The sequence below is a fragment of the Danio aesculapii genome, chromosome 8 (assembly GCF_903798145.1).
Source record: "Danio aesculapii chromosome 8, fDanAes4.1, whole genome shotgun sequence".
NCBI lineage: Eukaryota > Metazoa > Chordata > Actinopteri > Cypriniformes > Danionidae > Danio > Danio aesculapii.
In genome coordinates, this window is record NC_079442.1 from 47,087,495 (window position 1) to 47,099,907 (window position 12,413).

The 12,413-nt window shown below is 34.3% G+C and overlaps 1 protein-coding gene across 1 annotated transcript in view; it reads right to left on the reverse strand.

The window, feature by feature from the left end:
• Positions 1 to 6,218, reverse strand: part of vsig8b (V-set and immunoglobulin domain containing 8b) — a 33,407-nt gene extending 27,189 nt beyond the window's left edge. Inside the window, exons 1-2 of the mRNA XM_056464110.1 lie at positions 6,136 to 6,218; positions 1,307 to 1,400 (exon numbers count right to left, since the gene is read on the reverse strand). Coding sequence (XP_056320085.1) covers positions 1,307 to 1,364 — 58 coding nt within the window. The 5' untranslated portion in view covers positions 1,365 to 1,400; positions 6,136 to 6,218. The remainder of the gene's footprint in view (positions 1 to 1,306; positions 1,401 to 6,135) is intronic.
• Between the last annotated feature and the right edge of the window lie 6,195 nt (positions 6,219 to 12,413).

A 12,413-nucleotide genomic window follows, 5' to 3' on the forward strand; every position in this document is an offset into this window, starting at 1 on the left:
AGCGAATAGCTTTCTAGCCACCATCCAGTACTGGCGAACACCCATACATTCTCATTCTCTCACACACACACACACACACACACTCATACACTATGGCCAATTTAGTTAATCCAATTCACCTATAGCGCATGTCTTTGTACTGTGGGGGAAACTGGAGCACCCAGAGTAAATCCACGCCAGTAGGGGGAGAACATGCAAACTCTGCACAGAAATGCCAACTGGCCCAGCTGGGACTCGAACAGGCGACTTTCTTGCTGTGAGGCGACCTAATAAAATTATTATTAATAGTAGTTTATTTTTTGGTTGAAAAGAAACTGACGTTGTGGGAACATTTTAAGATCATTATTATAGACCAGACTTATTTAAACAAGCATTCCATTAGCATTACTGGATAAACGTTTGTTCCTAGCTTTGACAGCACATTAGGCAAATTAAAGAAAACGTTATTTATTCAAATTCTGACAAAGGCCACAGCTGTCAGGGTCATGCAAAGGAAAAAAAAAAAAAACATTTCCCCACAGCAGCTGTTTGCTGTCATCACAAACTGACCGACTGAATGAACAGACACACAATTAGATGATCTCTGCAACATAAAACAATCTCTTCAGACACTCCCGTCATCATCTTTGCGTTTCAAAATCACAGCTTTAAGAACAAAACGAACAGTCTCTGCTTGGGGCGTAGGCTATCTTTTTTTTTTCTATCTTGTTTGTTGAATACTGCTATGGATTATCAGGTTTGTCTTGTTCTTTGCTCCTCCAAAACAACACAACATACCGGACGACTGTGTCATTCCTGTTATATTGCACATTGACACAGATCGCAGGGAGTGTCTGTGATTTACGGATGGCATCTCTCTCAGCTGGAGTAAAAATCAGTCCAGGCGTGAACGTGTTGAGCAACACCGCCGGGCTGATGGTCAGAAAGCATGCATTCGTTTTATGCTCTATAATTTAAGTGCACTTAATATGATGCAAATCGCACTCGCACATAATGAATGACCCTATTGTTTAGTGCACGCTACATCTGCTGCTGCGCTTCTGAAATGCACATGCAAGTGCATTGAAGTGAATCTCAGAAGCGGTGATATTCAGAGCTATACTATTTGCATAAAGTGGAGTGGGAGGCCAGCGCAACTTCTTAATATGCAGGGTTAATTTATGCATAACACGGTCACACTTTGACAGTCGTAGAAACTCGATACAGCCCACACAAAGTGAAGAGAAAAATGACCTTTAACACTGGAAAAGCCTCAAAAGAGAATGTTGGATACTGTAAATAAATTGAAGATGTGTTTTTTACGCACCTGCATGGTTTAGACATACTGCAATGATGTAGGGGAAGTGGATCCAGAGCTTGCTCATAGTCGGATATCAGCTTTTTTTTTAAATACAGAAAACCTAGAGGAAAAAGAGCACAGACTGTCATTGTCCCTGGCTGACTGGACACCTCATTTGCAAGTGTGAATCATCAGAATCTGATAAGGGTCTCGCGTATGGCAAATTCAAATGTCATTTCGCTCAAAGAAAGTCTTGGGTTTCGATTCAAAGGTGTAAAAATAAAACATTTTAGACACTTTCAGTCAAAGTTTGATTCAAATTTAATATCTAAATGAAAGCTGACTTTTAAATGGAATATTTTTAATTGTGAATCTTTTCAAAATTGTAACATTTTATCAAACTTTATTAACTTGTATTAATTTTTATTACTTGTATTATATTAAAATAATAACTTGTATTAAATAATATTTTTTTAAACTGTTGGATTAGATTATCTTAAATATTTTTGCTCTTTACATTATTGCTGTTGATGTCTTTTTATTGACATACAGTTGAAGTCAGAATTATTAAGCCCACTGTTTATTTTTTCCACAATTTCTGTTTGACGCAGAGATTTCTTCAACACATTTCTAAGCATAATAGTTTTTATAACTCCTTTCTAATAACTGATTTATTTGATCTTTGCCATGATGACGGTATATAATTTTACTAGATGTTTTTCAAGACACTTCTATACAGCTTCGTGACATTTTAAAGGCTTAACTAGGTTAATCAGGTTAACTAGGCAGGGTAGGGTAATTAGTCTACAGAACAAACCATCGTTATACAATAACTTGCCTATCGAAAAAAAATCTAGCCTATAGGGGCTAATAATTTCAGCCTTAAAATGGTTCTTAAAAAATAAAAACTGCTTTTATTCTAGCTGAAATGAAACAAAAGTCTTTCTCCAGAAGAAAACATATTATCAGACATACTGTGAAAATGTCCTTGCTCTGTTAAACATCATTCGGGAAATATTTTAAAAAGAAAAAGGGGGCTAATAATTCTGACTTCAACTGTGTGTATTATATTATTAGTGATATTTATTAAATGTTGTAAATTTGATCTGATTTTGCCATGAAATAGCCAGAGAAGCTGATATGGCAGTAAATTCGAAACTCACTCCATCTAAATCAAAGTATTTGTTACCCATCTAATGTTCACTATCAAATGGCAGGTCTGTTGACATTGTTTTGATATTTTGGCTAAGGCATATGAAGTGTTTTCATAATGTGGGATCAAGTGGCCAAGGCACAGAGCATAAACAATGCTACTGCGCCAATAAAAATAACCTATTCTGCTGATTATTGCTGCTAAAAAGACCGGTTATCATTTATCATTTTTTGGTCCGACCTCAAAAAATAAAAATAAAATAAAATAACTTTTTTAGAGTACTGCAGACTGCTAAAAGTTCTCTCAAAATATTTATCTATTTATTTTTAATTATTTATTATTATTTTTTATATATATTTTTTATTTTTATTGCCAAGGGGTGTTTAATGGACCAAGAACATATTCTTAGTATTTCCTAATGTTTTTCCTTGTGTATTATTTCTTTTAGTTTGGCTGGAATAAAAGCAGTTTAATCTTTTGTTAAACTAATTTTAAAATTATTATTGGCCCCTTAAGAAATATATCTCTTCAATTGGGTACAGAACAAACCACTGTTGTCCAGAAATATGGACAATTACCCTAGTTAAGATCACACCAAGTTGATTACTAGTATGCAAAAATATGTTATTTGCAAAATAACTAGTAAAATATTATGTACTGTCATCATGGCAAAGATAAAATCAATTAGTTATTAGTTATAAAAACTATTATGTTTAAAATAGTTGATAGAAATCTTCTTTGTAAGGTATTATTATTATTATTATTATTATTATTATTATTATTATTATTATTACAAGGCAAAATTATAAACCCTGCTGTAGGACTGGGCGATGTGGCAAAACTGCACACAGTCAATAATTGTTTTCCACATTGTATGATAACGATATGTATTTCGATATAAACTAAAGCCACAAAAATTAGAGGCCCCATTAAATGGCATAACATTTTTGGACGATAAATTTTCGGTGGCCGAAATATTAACACATTTTTAGATTCCCATTGCTTTACATTTCTGCTGTGTGATTGGCTCTTAGATCAAAATAAAGGCGTCCAGAGCTTATCATTGTTATTGACATACATTTTATCACAATTCGATATATCTTTAATTGGCCCAGGCCTACCCTTCCTGTGAATTTAATATAAAAACACAATTTTTTGAGGGCTAATAATTTTGTCTTCAACTGTATTTAAAAGAAAACAAGCTTGGATAAATGCCTTTTTTTAGATTTAATTTTTTATTTTGCGATATTCATGGGGGGAAATCTTTCTTTTTATGCTGCTTTTCCAAACTACATTAATATGGCCATGTTAACACTGAAATGCATCTTGGAGTCCTAATTTTATTGCATTTTTAGTACTTTTTTTTTTTTTTTTTTTTTTTTTTACACACACACACACACGCACACACACACGCGCACACACACACACACACACACACACACTGTAAATAATTGCTGTAAAATGTACAGTATTACTGCCAATTTTGGTTGCCAGTAATACTGTAAAATTTACAATCGCACTGTAAATCTAATACAATTATGCTGTAGTTTTACCGCACAACTGTAATAATTAATTTACAGTGCACTTGAAAGTTTTACAGTATTACTGCCAAAATGTACAAGTGCACTGCACTGTAAAACCCAACAGTAAACTTTATCAAATGAAATGAGTGTAGTTAACTCAATTGACTGAAAGTTAATTCTACTCGTATGAAATGAGCTTTGAACTCAGTGTTGAAGGTAATGAGTTAAATACCTCATTACATCAACTCAAATGGAGTAAGTTCACAGTACTCATGTAGATTAGTTTTGTAACTCAAATGGTTTGTAGCAATCGGTTTCCTCAAATGGTTTGAGTTAACTTAATTCATTGGGTTTTACAGTGCTCAGTTGGTTTGAGTTTTATTCATTTTTGGGGTTTTACTGTGCTCAGATTGCTTCATTTACTAAAATGGAGTAAGTTCCCAGTACTCATTAGGATTAGTTTTTGAACTTAAATGGTTTGTTTCAATCGATTTCCTCAAACGGTTTGAGTTACCCTAATTTTTAGGGTTTTACAGTGTGTGAATTAGGTTACAATTGTGCTGTAGCTTTACCGCACAATTGTAATTTCATTTACAGTGCACTTGTAAATTTTACAGTATTACTGGCAACCAAAATTGCCTGTAATACTGTAAATTTTACAGCGTTTTTTTTTTTACAATGTAGATGTTTTTTAATTAAGTAATATTGAATATGCAAATGTTTAGATGGATAATTTACACATAATACTGTTTTTAAAGTAATATTTTCTGTATTTTAAGCTGTAGCTTTGTTTATCAAACAGATGCTTCCAATTGGATTTTGAATGTAAACCTTAAAATAATATCATGTTTTTTATTTTATGAATTAGGTTTTCAGCTCCTTTACTCTCAAAAACAGATTTTTTTTTTTTTTTTTTTTTTTACAAAACACAGAAATAAAAAAGCAGATTCTGTCTGGCACTTCATGATTTTACCAAGTTAGATTCAATTCTGGCTTAACATCTATGTTAATCCTGGAACATCATTTTTGTTAGAAAATCTAATTCAGACCTGTTCCTCAACTCTAAACCCAACCATAACTCTAAATTATTCCCAAAATCAGAGGGGAATAGTTGTTGGATAACAATCATATAGAAGTGCATAAACCCTACCGTAAGCCTAGACTTAAAAAACAGTAAACGAATCCCTTCATTCTGATTGGCTGATTGAAATGTTGTTCCAGGATCAACATAGATGTTAATCCAGGAACATGTCTGTCTTGGTCAAATCAGGTTAGCATTCTGTCCAGTTCTGATTGATTTGTTTTATCCAGGATAAGAATCTTGACACCTATTTTTTATTATTTCCTCTCGAGCATAAATGATAATATTAATCATAATTAATACTGCTTGTACACATCTACATACATGCATATTGTCAAAATATTACACCCTTACCTGCCTATAAAGTCCTCTGTAGGATTTAGCAGCTTTCACACATTTTTCTCCCCTCCATAATTTAGACTGCATACGTAAACAACCCGAGAATATTCAGTAATACATTAACCATGAAATCAATACGGTCGTTTGAATCTGGGTATAGCCAGTATAGCCACACAGGGTAGCTGATGAAATCTTGACATAGGTTTAAACCCTCTATATATCAAGTCTGAAACATGAAGACGAGTTGTGAAAGAGAAAGAAAACATCATAAAGCAGGAGTGGATTTACTTGTTTGAATGTCAAAGCACTGAAACGGGTCCTTATCAGAGTTTCTATGAATCATTTAAGGAGCAAATCGTGCGGCAGTGCTGCTGCCAGTAAAAACTCACTGTAATTAAACTTTGAGGAGTCCTGTGACAACTGAATACAGCTGACACACACATACGTGCACACATACACACTTTCACAATCAAATCAGACAGCTTTTGATTTAATAAGCCTTCTCTGAGCACTTGCTTATACTGACGGCCTGTAATAATCATTTCAGTCTCATAAGAAATTAAATAAGCCAGAAAAAACTAATTAATGAAGGTCAAAACGGGCAAGGATTTCATTTCTATTAGCTCTTTGAAAGAGCAAAGTCCAAACTGCAGTACATTTCTTCCTATCGCAACAAGCTCCAGTTCTTTTGTTGATTTAAAGCTTAAGTAAACTAAAAAAAAAAGAAAGATTTCTGTAAGAGAAAAAAAAAATTAATTACCTTTTATTTTTTATTTTTTTAAACAGCAACCGAGTTAATCCTAAAAATGACAGGTGCTTTCTTTGCGGTTTCCTCTACTCAACTCTCACCTAAAGCAGGTAAACAGGTGTTTCCTCAGGCTCCGCCCCCTCACTGCATTCCACCAATCACAGGCTGAGATTCCCAGACTGAGCGAAACTTGCTGCTGACCAGCCTATTTACATCTGACATGTTTGATCGGTGATTCATAGGCTCTGTGGAGGCAGCTTTCAGTGCAAGTGAAATGTTCCCTCAGGATCATCTAATGTGAAATGTGTTCACAGTAACTAAGTGGGTTAAATCATCCATTTTGGTAGACTGAGAGGATTTAATCATCTCATGTTCACAGTAAAGCAGAAAACCTTCTCATTTAAATGCTTACAAACAATGGTAAATACACATACTATGGTATAACAGGCCAGATTTATCAGTAGTGATGGGATAAAATAGTGTTTTTATTAATACTGCTAATAATTTTAACATCAACATATATATATATATATATATATATATATATATATATATATATATATATATATATATATATATATATATATATATATATATATATTATATATATATATATATATATATATATATATATATATATATATATATATATATATATATATACCATCAAAATAAAGTTACCTATGTTTTAAGCAGCGGATTATATATATATATATATATATATATATATATATATATATATATATATATATTATATATACATTTGAGTATTAGTAGACTAGTATTAGTAGTCCAGGGACTAAGGGTGCTTTCACATCTGTAGTTCGCTTCATTTGGTCCGAACCAAGAGCAATAAATGATACATTGTAGCATTTTCTGCCGTCTTTGGTCGTTTTCACACCACGCTGCTGGCTTTGGCCCGAACCAGTTAAAAAGACCCAAAATGCAGTCATCTGACAAAATCCACATCTCTCATTGGCCAGATGCTGTTGAACATAGTTCCTAAACTGCTTATCGATTGGTCAAAATTAATGAGCGGGAAAATGCCAATGGAACTTCTCAAGTAAACAAACCAGCAGATAGAAAATGTCGCTTTTTATCATAGAGCTATGACTGCGCTGCCTGATTGTATCCCTGCTCATACTACACTATATAGTTTGTATACATAACTTTAGACAAACTATACATTTCAAGAAGCGTGGCTGCAGCTGGAAATCAATGTTTTAATGCATCACACGTCACTTCAGGAGGAGGCGTGAATTCATTTACCTAAACTGTGATATGGTCATCTTGCGGAAATATTACCAACAATCCATCAGGTAATGTTTTTCCCCCTTTCTCTCTCTCTCTCTGTTGGTAAAGCGTGGTCAACAAATATTTTTCCTCCACATCCCATAATGCACAGCACATCAACCTACGGCAGCTGGATTAGTCCAAAAGACACACCTTTTGCGGTTGGCTCTGTTTTATTTAGGATCATATTTTCACCACAATTGAACCGCTCCAGGGTTCGTTTGAAAGCGTACCGAGACCACTTCTACAAGCAGGTCTCGGTACACTTTTTTTTGGTCTGCTTTTGGTGCGCACTAGAGTACGATTGCTGCATTCACACCTGCCCAAACGAACCGCACCACGAGGAAAAACGAACTCTAGTGCAATTCAACCAAACTAAAGACAGGTGTGAAAGCACCCTAAGCCGAAGGAAAATGAATGATAGTTTGACAATAAAAATAATTAAAAGGAAAATACACATTTGCAACATCAAGCAGCATAACAAGCTGTTTATTTATGGCTTAGACCGGAAGTCTCAAACCAATAATTTTCCAACACAACCACAGAGTTTTACTTTTACATTAATTACACTGCTACTCACCTCAGAAGTAAACATTTAGACCCAAAACATTGATTAGAGCTGTACTAATTCACCATTTCATTAAACGTAAAACTTTCAGAAAGAAAAACTGAATGCAGCCTACACTGTATTATTGTCACAACATGGCACCAAACAGAGGCGTAAAAGATAAGCAAATAAATACGGATATGAATGTATTCATAAATTGTCAATTCAAAGTACCTGGATTAACCTGCAGTATTAGATATAGAGGTTGTTATTCTCAGATGATAACCTCTATATCTAATACTGCAGGTTAATCCAGCTAATTCAATATTGTTATTGACCAATCAGAATCCAGTATTACAGAAAGCTGTGTAATAATGTGATGTAAACACACCTGCTGTTTAAAAAGTCAATATTAGAGCTTGTTTTTTGGTGTCAGATTGGAAAGTCATATCTGTTTGTGGAAAATATAAAGTATGTTGAGTGTTTTTGCGGTTTATTTGGCCTGTACAATTCAAAACACCATAAGTCGATTTCATGAAAAGATTAAGAGGACTAAACGGCATGTTCACAGTGCTTCTCATCTGAATGGATGCTAAAACAATACTGTTATTATTTTTTTATTGTTGGCATTGACATAAAAAGCTCTGCGTTCAATTGAACGTGCTATTTTGGTGCTGATAAACCTGTTGTTCGGCTTCATGACTAACACCAATTCAATATTAGTGTTTGTTCTTGTGTGTTAGGGTAAAACTCCCACGTGTTGTTTATGGATTTACAAAACTGTGGGATTTCTTACTCATGTAAGCCTTTGCCATGTGAGTCACTTTGCTGTTTGTTCAGCCTGTATCATTCAGGGTAGTTTTACCACATTTTATGTATGAGTTTGGTTTTGATTAATTTTGGTGCTGCAAAATGCAAAACTAAAATGAGAAGTGTGCCTTGCATTTCATATTGGCTGACTAAATCATTTTTTGATGTAGTTTACACATTTATTTAATAAAAACCTTCATCTAATAACTGCATGATGTGATTACTTGTTATCTTTGACTAATGTTTCAGATCAAACTAATGTAAAAATGTGTGACAAACATGCAACCAAATAAAAAAATCAGTAAGGGGTAAACACTTTTACACACTGTAGATGTTTCATGCAAACATTTCTTTAACTTGTTAAACACACCAAAAAACAAAATTAGACTTAGAAGCTGAATTGAAGCTGAATGTATGATTCAGGAAGCGGAGACAGTCAAAATGACAAAATGTCCCTAAATACACATACAAACAGACAATAACTTGATATAATTCGTGCTATTATTCAAAATGGTTTAAGGTTACTATTATTATTATTATTATTATTATTATTATTATTATTATTATTATTATTATTATTATTATTATTATTATTATTATAAGTATATTACAACTGGTAAATTATAAGTGGTACACTGTAAAAAATAAGTAGGGTTTACTTGGAAAAAAAAGCTTGGAAATGTTTTTTTACTCAAAAGGTTATTAAATCTTCAAAGCTTTGCCAAGTAAAAATATTAATCAAAATTATTAGTACACTTAATTAGAAATGTTAAGTTTACTTGGGGAATTCTAAGTAAATTACGCAGCAGCACGAGTGGTCTTTGATGAACCCAAAAGAGCACATGTCACTCCGCTACTCACCCGTTTGCACTGGCTGCCAGTTGCTGCTCGCATCAAATTCAAAGCTCTGATGTTTGCTTACAAAGCGACCTCTGGCTTTGCTCCTTCGTATCTGCTCTCACTTCTGCAGATGTATGTACCCTTCAGAAACTTGCGTTCTGTGAATGAACGTCGCCTCGTTGTTCCATCCCTAAGAGGGAGGAAATCACTTTCCTGAACTCTCACATTCAATCTGCCCAGTTGGTGGAATGAACTCCCTAACTACATCAGAACAGCAGAGTCACTTGCTGTCTTCAAGAAACGACTAAACTCAACTGTTTAGTCTCCACTTTCCTTCCTAATCTAAACTGCCTCTCTGGCTATACCACTAACTGTACTTTCTCTCACAAAAAAAAAAAAAAAAAAAACATTACTAATGCTCCGCTTAGACTTTACACACCTGAAACTTGTCTATAGCACTTGTTCACTGCTGCTCTTATAGTTGTGCAAATTGCTTCCTTGTCCTCATTTGTAAGTCGCTTTGGATAAAAGCGTCTGCTAAATGACTAAATGTAAATGTAAATTCTATTGACTTTTTGTTTGTAAAATTTACTTAAGTTGTACGTTTAAATATATTACTATTTTTAGATTTATTTTTTTATCCAAGATTCCTAGTTATCTTTTTTTAGTTATCCTGAGTAAACTTTACTTCAAAATGTTAAATAAATATGGGGATGCATCGCAACTGTTTCTTAATTAAAAACACTGACAGACATTTCCATTGAGTTCTTTTATTTCAATTAAACTTCTCAATAAACAAATTTAAAGTCCTTTCAGAGAGAATAAAGGGGTTATCTATGTTGGCATCTTCCTCCCCTGTAGTACTGCCCAGTACTACAGAACTGTCTTTAAGCAGGTCTCTCGACATCCTGTCAAATACACAACAAAGTGCAAAGTGATTAAAATACTGTACTGTTAGTTGCAATGTTATTAATGCTATCTCCTACTTTTTGATATACTTGTCTGGACTGACTGCAGTCCCAACCGGTCCCCAATAGAGTATCTGTGGCCCATTTTAAAAACATGCAGCAACGAAGACCCTGTACTGTTGCACACCTTAAGACTTGTTTGCAGGAAGAATGGGACAAAATTACACCTGAAACACTTCGTCATATGGTGTCTCTAGTCCCTAAACACCTTTTAAGTGAAAAGGAAGTGTTTCGCCGTTACAAAGAGGTAAATGCTTTACTGTTCTGGATAGTTTTATCAAATTTTATGTATGATTTTGCTTTTAATAATCAATTTTAGCTCTGCAAAATGTAAATCTGAAATGAGAAGTGTCCCTTGCATTTCATATTAGATGACTAAATAGTTTTTTTAATTTAGTTTACACATTTATTTCATATTGGGCTCAAATATCAGACCGATCTATTCCAGCTGAGTGCTGTTTATTTGGGAAATGAACAGATGCAACTTCAGGCAAATGTAAAAAATGTAAATACCGCAGTGTTATTTCACAGGGGAATCGGATTGTTTGCTTTGCACTGCTCAGACACTAATTATCACTATAAAACATGTACAATACAGGCAGCATCAATCTGTGCTGTCACTGTAGGCTATGGATGTGTGTACACGGCGTCAGATGAAGTCTTCTGTCAGTCAAGAGCTCTTTTGATCATCGACGCCTCCTCAAACTCCCACAGCGACACACAGAGCCGTGGAAACGCTGATATGATCACCCCGGCAACATCACATCGAAACGCGAGGCGAGTGTGAGTTTCTGTGAGGAGCTCAGAATTCAAGAATCAAGCTTCATTCATGAGTGTGAATTTAAATTGGATTTTTTTTTTTTTCCCACAAGATTTTTTTCCTCCTGTAGGATTTTTGTTATTGTGTCCCTCACAGATTTTTGTCTCTGTTTTGACAAGCAAAATCCTATATCCCACTGAGTTTTGCGTCTGTGCAGATTTTACCCCTCACAGCATACAAATTTAACATAGTCATACAACTTGCAGAACGTGCAGTTCAGCAAGGACTGGTTGGTAGTTTATTAAAGGTGCAGTAGGTGATTGTTTTCAGAAACATGTTTTGTTGTGCTGGTTGAAAGTATCTAAACATTCCAATAGCAATGATTAAAGTAAATGATCTAAATGTATTTATATGTATTTTTATATTCTGGATAAGGACATAAGACTAAAAGAAGTTCGTCCAATTAAAATTTGTCAGGCCGATAATACCCATAATTCTGATTAGCAGCCCAAATAGTCTATCAAATGTAGATTTGTACATCTGCACACCCCGTTCAGGCACACTGATCCACTGTTTGCACGTGCACCCTCGCTGCATTCACATGCACACAAGAGAGTGACAGCGGTAAAAACAAATGCTGAATCAACTTTTTAAAATCCTGAATCAATATTGGAGTTACTTTTGCACGCTGGAGGAAGGACGACACCATGGCTGACGTTTTTATTTTAGACAGGTAATGTTCTGTTTTAAAAGTATTTGTCACGCAAAGCTGATTTAGATTGTTGTTTTACGAATGGGTTATATGCACAGAAGTGTTGTTCAGCCACTGAAATCTTCCGACGAAAGCTGGATGTGACTATTTTCAGTTTCATAAGGACCTTTTACAGCATCGATAATGTCAATTTTTATTTATTTTAACAACAAAACATCAGTTGGTTTTATATTCACATTGGTTCATTTTTGAACAAGTACGACCTGTGATGCTTTCCCTATATTGTTTACCATGCTACTTTAAATATTCGTCTGAAATAGCATGCAAGTATGGTTTAGTCCTGAACCCCACAGCCAAGCA